At 30.9% G+C, this 12,223-nt stretch overlaps 2 protein-coding genes across 2 annotated transcripts; one reads left to right on the top strand and one right to left on the bottom strand.

Annotated features, from left to right (window-relative positions):
* The first annotated feature begins 4,812 nt into the window (after positions 1 to 4,812).
* LOC123210718 (transcription factor WER-like) lies at positions 4,813 to 6,107 on the top strand. Its single transcript, XM_044629195.1, has 3 exons — positions 4,813 to 5,315; positions 5,421 to 5,550; positions 5,651 to 6,107. The coding sequence occupies exons 1-3, from the start codon at positions 5,129 to 5,131 to the stop codon at positions 5,979 to 5,981; spliced, it is 648 nt and encodes a 215-aa protein (XP_044485130.1). The 5' UTR covers positions 4,813 to 5,128; the 3' UTR covers positions 5,982 to 6,107.
* Positions 6,108 to 7,652: 1,545 nt separating this feature from the next.
* Positions 7,653 to 10,380, bottom strand: LOC123210529 (ubiquitin-like protein ATG12). The gene is made up of 6 exons (XM_044628936.1): positions 10,207 to 10,380; positions 10,020 to 10,078; positions 9,353 to 9,421; positions 9,209 to 9,271; positions 8,137 to 8,233; positions 7,653 to 7,967 (listed from the first exon to the last, which is right to left on the bottom strand). Exons 1-5 carry the CDS (start codon positions 10,238 to 10,240, stop codon positions 8,174 to 8,176), a joined length of 285 nt encoding a protein of 94 aa, XP_044484871.1. The 5' UTR covers positions 10,241 to 10,380; the 3' UTR covers positions 7,653 to 7,967; positions 8,137 to 8,173.
* Positions 10,381 to 12,223: the final 1,843 nt, after the last annotated feature.

Genomic DNA, 12,223 nt, shown 5'->3' with positions numbered 1-12,223 from the left:
TATTTTAAGGCTATAATTTTGTTAGGATTATGAATGTGTTTATTATTATGATGGTATATGTATAATTGTATCCAGTCTACTAATTGAATCTTCTTGGAAAATGTTACTGTAACTTATAAATCGGAGGCCAATTCAACCAAGAAGATAATAGATTATCTTGAGACGTGTCACAGTATGCTAAAAGAACTTGATAATGTAAATTTTATAGACTACCCTATGAAATCATTTGTATGTAAAGCAAGTTGTTTTGCATAATTACGTCTTCATTTAAATGCTCAGCTAGGTCAAAAGATCTTCCTGCAACAACTCATGCATGGATTATTTGGATTATCGCATTTCCTGCACACACCTTTAGTTCAAATCAAACTATTTCTTGCTCAACCATGGGAACCACAGTGGAAGCATGAGCTCAATTGGAAAGTCTAGTCCCCAAATTCCTGTTGGACTTTTCATACTCGGTTCAATCAAAGAGATGGTCATGTCGCTAGGTCGAGGATTCAGAAATTATTTTCCAGTCCCAACATTCTTATTGCCCTTTTCACTTTTCATATTTTAAAAGTTAAACGCATAATATTATTGGCATCTAGTTTTGAGCATTAAAATAATATATTATTATGTGGTTGTGTGATTTTAAATTAAATATAAAGTTAATATGTATCCAATTAATTACCTAAAATCGAGTGCACATAGTATTACTCCATAAATACTACTCAACAAATTCAAGGGATTTTGGTACGTGAGTATAGAAGAATGATTTATTGAGCATGACTTCAACCATTTGTCCGAAAGATCACCTATTTGAAAACATACAAGATAATGTTTAATACTATCAATTCACATTTTCGATAATGATGAATATGATTTTCTTATTTTTCTAAAATCAATAAAACGAACAATACACTACATAGTTTATAAGCCATGAACCCCCATGAATTTGCTTCATAGAACCTACACTCAAATTCATACACCTCTGATTCTATGAGTTAGTAAAACTGATAGAATATTAAAATTTTTTAGAGGTCTGGGTTTAATTATGTCATGTTTGTAAAACTTTGAATTGTCTAGTACAATAGTTATTGGTTCTGTGATTATGTTCCAGGTTTAACTGTCCAACCGATACTAGCGGGTCATGGTTACCCAATAAAAAAAAAAATTCATGCACCCCCGTAATCCATATTATTAAGTTATATGGGCTCAATTTCCTTGATGAGTGTAATGAAAACTTATTGTTAGGCCCAATAACTTGTGGGCTTTGAACAATACTAAAGGATAATGATTGTCAAACAAAATTCAAATTCAGCATCTGAAAATTGATTTACGCAACTTCAGTTGATTGGAAAAAAAAAAAAAAAAATCAAGAATCACATTATTTATATAAAAGTATTTATTCAAAATTTGTTTTATATTGAAAATCTTATATAAAGGTCCAGATACGAGTGATAATTGAATATTAATAAAATTACAATATGATCCAAAATTTCATAATCATGGCACATTTCAATTCATTTTTTCAGTGGTCAACTTTCAGTTTTCGTTAAATTTTATTAAGTGACCTCTTTCCAGAAGAACAAAGTTGAGATTGGACTTGGTCAAAATTTGATTCAAATATCATATAAGCCCAATTTCAGACGCAATTGATATCTATAGAAGGCTCAAAGATATGGTTGACAAATGGGTTCACTTTATTTTCCATTTATTTTTAATAAGCTTTCCTTTTAGCCTCTATTTACATTTTGAAGTAAGAAACCAATAAAAAAGTACAAAATTAGGGGTAAATAAAAATGAATCACATCGTTTACTTTTAATCCTATATAACTATTGAACTCAATTAATCTTCACATTTTGCAAAAATCGATCTCACAGCCATAACCGGGATACTTTGAGGTTGGGAGGCAAAATTTTATCGTGTGGTTGAAAATTCTCTTCATCTTAAAAAATAAATAAAAACGAGAAAATCCAGAAAATTTTTAATTACAAGTCAATTTTTTTTTATATATTTAAAGTTTAGGATTCCATATAAATATTGATTTTATAGCTTACTCTTCTCTATCTAGAGAAAACCCTAAATCTAGAACTTTATAATGTTGAATCTTGAATTCTAAAACCCATATCAAATTAGGTTCATGAACATACCAAATCTATTTTGAATGAACAGTGTCAACTTGATCAATTTTGATTTTAGGATTTGATGTGATTCGAGAACATTGAATGAAGATGCAGTCTCAGTCTCACATGCAATTTGTTTTGTGCAGCCGTTGTGTATATATATTTTTGTATTTAATTGCAAATTCAAGAATCAACACAGTGGTTTGGCGGTAACATTCTACTGTGTCACTGTTAGCCCGTGACATGATTATTCAGTAGAGGTTTCACCTCTCCATAATTGATCGCCCAAGGCCATATATTTTACCATTCCAATAATATTACTGGGTAGAGTTCTTAGATTTACAATACTACTACCTTGTTACTTGGCTAATATTTACGACCTTGAAACAATACATCTTTCCTTAATCCAATAACATCGAATTCTTAGGTTCCAAATCTAAGATTTACGTTGGATAATTAATTCATTTTCAATAAATTAAACATAGGATCAAATTTACACTCTTAGATTGTATTCTGTTTATGTTGATGATGACCCGAAACTTCGCTATTAATCCATGCCCAATTTGCAAAAACTATCGCAAAAGAAAATAAGCACAAGTTTTCTCCTTCCAATTGTAGAAAATATACAAAAACCTCTCATTATAAAACACAAAAAAGTACTATCTATAGAATTTATATTAAAATACGATAAAACAAATTGTGTTATAAAAATAATTTAATTGGGTCAATTTTGACGTATCTTTAGATTAATTTAAATAGAGAAATCGAATCTAAGAGTATTTTGAATTATAGAATTGACATGTTTTTTAATAATTTATTTTTAAATAATTAGCAATAGTATCTTATTAGTTTTCAAATCTAATTTCATATTTGTAGGTAGTTGACTTGTTTATATTTTCAAAAATTTTCCAAACCCTAATTTCTTCTATCTAGAAGCAAAGTAAAGAATAAAAGATTCATCAACTCTAAAATAGTGCTTTTGGTGATTAAAAATGGTTAAAATAAGCAACGTAGTTGAAGAGTCAAGGTTCCCAAGGCAAAGTCCAAGGGGGTTTGGTCGGCATATAGAAATATTTATTTGAAAATATGTTGCTTAATACATGAAATTTTCTGACTTAGCACCCCCAACTGCCTTCATTTCAAGGTTAAAATCAAGTAGTTGGCAATAAATTAATGGCAACAAATCCTTGGCTAAATGTCTTCTTCTCCTTCATCAGTCGGGGTCCCTCCATTCCATTATTCAAAGGAATAAATAGCTTCTTCACTAGGCTTTATTACAAATTAATTTGTCTTTTATTTCATCACTGCATCCACCGTTCCACGCTTTCCAAAAACATAGACTGAACTTACTCTTTCCCTATTCACTTCCATGTGATATCTTTCTCTCATTCAGTGAAATTTCAGTACAGAATTTCACTGTTCGAAGGCATTCTATCATGGAACATGCAGCCTAAATGGACAATTTTTATTATTAATTAACTTAATGACAGAAAGATTGACCGGAAAGATTATCCTCTCTATGACATGCAGCAATCAGTCTTTTATTAAATTGAGATTCTATAATCAATATAATTATCATATTATTTTAGTATAATTTAAATATAAATAAATTTTTAGATTCATACTTAAAATAGAAATATTTATATACAATATTTATTTATAACTCTATCTTTTCGTCATATAAATATAAAATATTTACATAGAGATAGAGACAATAAAATAACTCTTTAATTTTATTAAAAATTTTATATATATTTTACTTCTCTTTTAAGTATTACACAAACTGAGTTAGAATCTTTTTTTAGAGATAAATAACATAGATATGAACGTAAACTCTTAAACAATAAGTTAAGACATGATAAAAATCTCTCGTCCTTATTATTCTCTGTTATATTCATAGTTACACCTAGTTATTAATATAATGAACAACAAAATTCTATATTACATATTTTCAGTTGGTGACAAGAAATTACATTAACATGTTTCTTAGTATGTATGTAGTCTTTGGTCCAAAATTCCACATTAGTTGTTGAATTTGATAACTACTACGAATTACAATGGTGTAAAGGTCACTTTCAGAAACTTGCAGCTCTCACAGAAATTTAAAAAATTTGTGGGTTGTTTACTGAACGGTTGAACATAACTTTTAACTTTTTGGCCAAATCTTATCATCAACATAAACTGCACAAAATTGAAAAGGCTTCATGAGCATCACTACACTATTCACAAACTAGTAATGACACCAACAAAGTACACCCTTCAAGGCATTATTTACCCCTTAAAAAAACAATTCGAACCCGCCAATTCACATTAATTCTTCATCTTCTTCCACAAACACCGAGGCCCCCTTCAATTTTATTTTATTTTCTCCCTCAGCTTTCCAAGCCTTTTTAATAAAAGCACAGTCTTCAAGCCAAAAGCTTTTGTGCATAAACAAATCTTTATCTAAAAGCAAATTGCATGCCTTTGTTAAAATATGTCGTCGATGAAATTCTAGACCAAATCCACAACATGACAAACATGTCAATCTAGGGATATGATTATTTTATCTCAGCCATCTGATCTGTTGAAATATTTTTATATATATAAGCAATTTTCTTAATGGCTATGGCTATTTCACTTTTTGCTTTTATTAGTGTCCAAAATCAGGTCTATACCCACTTGGAATTATGAAATTACAAGCCACTTTTCTCTCTAGCAGCCTTTTTTGTTAACTTTGTAATCTTGGTTTTTGCTTGTACAAAAACTTTACAACTCTCTCATAATCTCATTAATCTATCATCGATGTCCTTTTATGAAGACCCAATGTTTACAATCTCTCTCAATTATTTATAAATTATACAAGGGGTAGTTGAGGCTCTTCTTTTATACCAAGAAGGGTAGATAAATAGGAGGACCCAATATTATAGGCCAATACAGCTCTCCCTCTCCCTATAGACAAGCAGAAAACTTCACACAAGAATCTTTAATTGTTCTTCGTTCTTTCTTTGCACAAACTTACTCAAGAAAAGCCAGAGAATTAATGGCTCCTATACTGTCTCATGACTCAATGAAAAGAGGAGTTAAGCCACTTGAAAAAAGTGTGAATATGATCACCACTAAGAAGGAAGTCAACAAGGGAGCTTGGACAGCTGAGGAAGATAGAAAACTGGCCGAGGTTATTGCAGCTCATGGCCCCAAAAGATGGAAGACCATTGCAGTTAAAGCAGGTTCAAAAATTTGTACTCTTTCATGTCATCAACTTATGACAGCTTCTTCTTCTTCTTCTTCCATTTTGATCAGAATTAATACAACTTGGTACTGGGTTTTTACAGGCATAAATCGATGCGGTAAGAGTTGTAGACTAAGATGGATGAACTATCTGAGACCAAATATCAAGAGAGGGAATATATCCGACCAAGAAGAAGACTTGATACTTAGGCTACATAAGCTCTTAGGCAACAGGTTATTTATTTATTGATCTCTAAACATTCCAAAATTGAAACCAAAGCTGCATATTCTTATTCATGCTATTAAACTTTGTTTGTTTGTTTATTTTGGTTAGGTGGTCTTTGATAGCTGGAAGATTACCAGGTCGAACAGATAATGAGATAAAGAACTACTGGAATTCTCGTTTGAGCAAGAAAATAAATCAGAAAGGGATGCAAAGTGGAGGGTCACCAAGAGAAGGCATTATTAATAATCCTAAAGCTGAAGGAATTACAAAAGTTGTGGAGAAGGTCAGTATACAAATGGTTAATGAAGAGAGTAATAATACTTCAACAAATATTGGATGTGAACATTCAAACATCGGGTTCAATGTGGATGAGTTCTTTGATTTCTCCAATGAGGATCCACTAAACTTGGAATGGATGAGCAATTTTCTTGAATTCTGATTGGTCACTTTTCAGTGGAACAATTGTAAACTTTTCTCTGCAAAATTCTGTTGCAGTTAGTTAATGCTAATCAATTTGTATGTGTACTGATTTCCATATGAATAATCTATAAAATTTATTATCTTAGCCAGTAGCATTTAAGCACTTAAACTTTTGGCCTCTAGTAACCAATTAGTGTTGAAATTTTTCTGTAGTGGAAAAGGGTGGTGATAAAGTGAAAATGAGTGTGTTTCCATTGTTGCAGACACAGTATTTATCTTTAAACATGATAAGACAAAAGGCTATAAGAGAGTTTCAAACTCACAAAATGAGAATTTTTTGGTGGAGAGAGATATTTTATTCCGTGTGTCCCTTTTATTCTCCAATTCATTATTGATTTATAGCATCCAACAAACTACAAAGAGAAAAATGAGTAGCCTTTTGTGACAATCATATCACACATGATGTATGTAATCCTCAAGTCTTTGATAAAAGCAACATATGATACACAAAAAGTTATTTCATCAAAGTGAATTAGTGTCATACGACCAAAGCATTATTGTTGCTTATTGAACTCTTACTGAGTTAGATCATATGGCTGGCAACTAGGTTGTCATATACCAAAGAAGAACAATATCCTAGAATTATACGCGAATGAAGAGGTGATATCATAAGTAATATTGTAATAATGTTAGATTATCGTTGATCATTGAATAAGTATGGTGTAAACAATATGACCGTTTGAACACACTTCTCTATCTTATGAGCTTCATAGATCGTTGCTTAATTAACTGAGTAAACTCAACTGCTGCATTTTGCACATAGGGATTATTAAAAGCATAATCTTCTGCCATGAAGTTCTGCATTGCAAATGTATTGTTGATACGACAACATTGTCAATATCTTCTTACTTCGATTGTGATTCCTCTGCATTGCACATTTATTGTTGATGCGACAACATTGTCAGTATCTTCTTACTTCGATTGTGATTCCTGATTCATCTTCCTTCCTTCTCAATGTCAAAAGTTATCTATGATATTGCACAAGTCAAGTAAAATCATACACAAGAAGAGCTCTAATGGCCTGTAGCAAAAAGTATGTCATCCCTTACAGAATCTAGTGAAAGAATGTGAATGATCAGATCATCTTATGCGAATTTGAGTCCCAGTAGAGCATAAAGAAGAGGGACAATCAGCATTCTTCAATAAAATCATCAAAATTGAACTCCAAATTCCTCTAAAACTTTTGTGTTTGACAGAGGGCCCTGCCTGACAGATTCTTAAGAATGATAGCTCATCTTGCATAAAAGTAGCTCCAAAATTAGCTGACCAAAAGATGAGTACACATGCACTAACATTTTCATACTAAAACTTTGAATTCAGTTGGTATCACATGCTCTTTCTGAGAGTATATTTACTGACCTGAGAAATTTACAACCGGAATATTAAAACTCCTTTTTACTGGCTCAACAAACACCCACTTATGGGCATTTATTTTTTCACCAAATCAGACAATGCATACTCTGCGTTTGGATACTCAGATTTCAATGTTTCCACCGAACAAAAAACTGAACACTTTTTAACTGGCATTGCCATCTTAATGCATTTACTCACTTTAACCTAGGGAAACTGTACTACTGAACTTCTGCTAAGCAATTATTAGCAGTTTTCAAATATCATCATAATTTACGAGTTTACTGCAGAATATACCATTTTAAATCAACGTCGATAAAGACTTCAATGTTACTGGGAGACTACATTACCCAAGTTTCTAATAGACGCTGAACACCAACAAAGATAATTGTGAAAAGGAATATTGATCACTTTATGCATCAGAATAGTACTTCAGCCTTACATCAAGATGATTAGGCATCTTCACATTTTTGCGCAAAAAATATATGCTAAAAAAAGAAAGAACAGAAGAATGTGAATTTTCTGCTCTCTTCTGTCTTCCCAGTTGGAATCTTCCGTGTTCGTTTATTTGCACGAAAGTGAAGATTTCAGAGTTCTGCCACAGAAGTTGCACTTTTTGAGAATAGGGATTGGAAAAGGGCAAAGCATGAAAATTAATGGAGGAAAGGAATTCGCTGACACAACAATGATTTTTAATTTTCTTCACTCAGCAAAACAAGTAGATATAAGACTACATAATAATGAATACATAAAGGAGTACTTACATATAAAAAGTTTTATATCATCAAACCCATCAAAGGATTAGCCCCAAGCCATGGAGCAAGCATAATTGACAATCAATTTACCATCAAAACCAAAGTTCTGCAATTTCAAATCAGCTGTAGATAAGTGACAGATAATAATATGAAACCAGCGATACAATTTAAACGATACAGCAGAAAGTCAATATCAAAATTAAATATAGTTTTGTTGATTCTCTTTACAGAAGCAACCACGATCTTGACTCTGTTATACTCATCAGAAGAAATTAAGAGAACCTCTACCAAAAATAAAAAACCTTACAAAACCTTCTCTCCCAAATAAATAACATTATATCAATAATTTTTTTCACTAATCATATTGGAACTGAAATTATAAAAATCAAAAAATTGAATTTAATGCAAATTAAGCCATGTTACTTTATTACATACTATCATCAGAAAAGGCAGAAGATATGAGAATTAATACACCTTGTTAGCCAACAAAGTATCTCCTAGCACACTCAACTTCCCTCACAGATACACACTAAAGGACAAGGGTTTAAGGAATGGTGAAATTATAGCAATGATCATATAGTAACAACATATGAGTAAGATAGATCTTTCACTCACATGCAACATTATTTATACAGAACATAGGCACTTATACCATGATTTTGCTAAAAGTGAACCATTTTGTGTGAATTATGAAGAATTTAAAAAGTTTTCTATCCTGCGTCTAGATATCCGCCTAAAAAAAAAATATTTTTAGAGATGTAAACTCGTATCAAAGCCAAAACATTGATTGAAAGGCAAGAAAAAGAAAAAAGGTATCTCCTAGATGTTCATAAAGACTAAACCAAAAATAGGTTATGCAATTACTTGCTCTTTCAGGGCAACTTTTACTGAAAAACAAGACATTGAAAAACCATTGCCTATACTTAATTGACATACATGGGGAATAATCAACAGATAGAAATATGAAAAACAAGTAAGTATTCAATTCAATAAATTCTTTCAACAATAATGGGACAGGAAAATATGTCACTACCCAAATGAGAAACAGAGATGAAAATCAATAGCATCAAATGGAACTCACGTTATACAGATCAATCACTAGTTCATCTGGGTTTGGTGAGAATGCACTGTTAACATACACAAACTGGAAAACAATAATAAGAGCTTCAGTATACGGAAACAGATAGGTTGTAACAATACTGGCCTAACATTATTAAACAAATACCAAGGTCTCTCGGCCAAGATGTCTGCATAGGAAGTCAATTACTCTTGCAAACTTGTCAGCTCCCGATATCTGCCAAATTATTGAGCATAGTGATATCAGCATTACAAGAATTACATAGAAACTATTTTTTTAATGGAAACAGTCTGCCGTCAAGAGAGCAAGTTGGGCCAGATGAAAACTTATGTTTACATTAAAACTTGAACATAAAACTACACTATTTTTCTGAAGGACCTTAGGAGATGGCTTACAGCTAAGTACCTTCAGTCATGTTTCAGTTATTATACTGCCCAACAGTTTACAAACATAATTGGGCATCAATATTTTTTTATTTTCAGTCATAACGATTATAAACATCACAACTACAAAAAGCATCCAAATTCAAGCATATTCCAGGATCCCAACATGAATATTGACACAAACGCAAAACCAATTTAGGACTTCAAAACGGGTATTAACAAATGCATTCATACATACAGTCACATTCATAAACCTAAAAATATACAAATATAACTTTTAACGATAAATTTTACTCTTATTTAAAAAACCCAAATGCAAAAACTCATCATAAACAAAATTTCCCGAAAACAATCCTAGGTTTGACATATGATCAATGAAAAAACTCATAACTTCACCAAATAAAAAACGTATGAAGCGATCAAAGGATCACCTTGAACTTGGCCTGCTTAAGTATAGGAGCACCGCCAGTGGCTCTAAAGTGAACAACAACTGCATCGAAGTTGAAAAAACAGAATTTAAGAAATAATAAAACCCAATTAAATGATTCAATATTAACGATTTTGATTAATTATGCCAAAATCGTATATGGGTTTATTCAAGGGTGGAAGATAATTCGCCTTTTCGAGTGGAACTCGGTGACTCGGTCGCCATCGTGTCTTATCTGAATCAAATACCGAGTTATACGAGTCTTGCAACAGTCAACAATTAAATTGCTACTTGCAGGGATTTTTGTTCTGGTTTCTCACTGATCTTTGGGCTGTTGAAGTGTGGAACAAGCAATTCCCAATTAATTTAAAGTTCAAAGGACCCTCTCCAACTCAAGGTTTGACGAAATGACAACTCACACCCTTTATGTTTAAAAAAGTCCTATCACCCCACTTCGATGTGTGAATTATGATAAGTAAAAGGGTAAAAAAATCATTTTGTGTAAATTATTTTATTCTATTTTTCTTTTCAAAATAAGGTATATTGGGAAGTACACTATAATTTTTTAAAATGTTAGGGATATTAATGAAAAGTTTTAGAGGTTTTACAAAATTTTAAAAAAAGTTTGGAGGTATTTTCTAAATTTTAAAATTTTAATATGTCCATATGTGGTTTCAAAAATAACTGTTACATCTCCAAAGAATTGTATAAAATTCAACATTTTAGTTAGAATTTTGATATTTTCCTAATTTTATGTAATAATTTTTAAATAAAGATATATTGATAATTTAACATTCATATTAAAGATAAATGATAGTTGTATAATTCCAATAAGAGGGTAAACTAGTTATTTTAAAAAAATCAAATAAAATTCTCTAACAAAAGTGCATAACATATGAGAATTTGTTTTTTTTAACTTAAAGGGTGTGAATTGTTATTTCATCAAACCTTGGGTGGAACACACATTTGGCCTTTTGTGAACCCTTAGGTTTTTCTTTATTCCTAAAAAGACCCCAAACTATGAAACCATTACATTTGTTTCTCTAACTATCAATCTTTACAATTCTTGTTGACCTTTTTTGGGGGCTTTACTTTATTAAAAAAGATTAGTGACATCGAATATTGTCGAGCAAGAACTTTGTTGGTCAGAATTCCAAAGAAGAGGAGAGATATCACTGGAGCATGGTGATGCATCGGAGACTTTTTATTATTGGTGATGACACCGAAGATTGAAAACTAAATCTTAGGGAATAAATGTCATTTTTTAAAACTAGATATGAGAGGAAAACTTTTAGTTTTTAGGGTTTAAAGAGAGAAGAGAGATTAAATTTTAAAGAATTAGAGTTTTGTTAACTTTAACTGCTCATAGATAGGTGTTTGAAATTTTCAAAACTAAGAGATAAAAACTTGAAAAAATAATATACTTTATGTGAGAATAAGTCTTTTAACCTATTAATAATAATATGTTACAATATAATAAAATTTATATAATAATATGTTCAAATTAGTATTCATTACAAAATGAAAACCAGAACTAACACTAAATAGTGTCAAGATGTTTACAAAATAAGGATAAATATTACCATAGTTGGAGGTTCACCCCTAATCATAGTAATAGTAGAAAATTATGTTAAACTTAACTTAAGATTAAAGTGTCAATAATAACAAAGCTTTTTTTTTTTTTGGTTAATTGGGGATCTCAGTCGTACTGATTAGATGGATAAACTTGAGGTACAATAATTAAACTTTTAGATAAGTTAAAATTTTATATGCATAACAAATACTCAAATCAGATATTTTTCTTGAAAGTTTTAATATTACATCAGTTTGACCAATAACAAAACCTTTATAATAGATAAAGAACCAATAAAAGGGCAAATCTAATTATGAAGGTATTGCTATACATAAAAGATAGAAATAATTTGATTTGTAATATTGTGTAGGTTTAGTTAGAAGTGTGACTAAATAATCACAACAAATAGTGTGATTATGATCAACGGAATAGTATTAGAGTGAGGCCAAAATTTTATATGCCCAATGGTTCAAAATATGAAGCTGTGTCTAATTGGCTCAAAAAATAGAGTAGGAGGTTCAAGTGAGGTCATACCAACAACCTAACAATGATATCATGTTGCATGAGCAAGAATACTTAATACAACAATAACTAAAAATGAGCTAGTCTTTTGATTTATAGAAAAAAACTATTTT

Source organism: Mangifera indica, chromosome 3 (genome assembly GCF_011075055.1).
Source record: "Mangifera indica cultivar Alphonso chromosome 3, CATAS_Mindica_2.1, whole genome shotgun sequence".
NCBI classification, from domain to species: domain Eukaryota; kingdom Viridiplantae; phylum Streptophyta; class Magnoliopsida; order Sapindales; family Anacardiaceae; genus Mangifera; species Mangifera indica.
The sequence above is the reverse complement of the archived record's forward strand: the minus strand, read 5'-3'. Positions and strand labels throughout refer to the sequence as shown.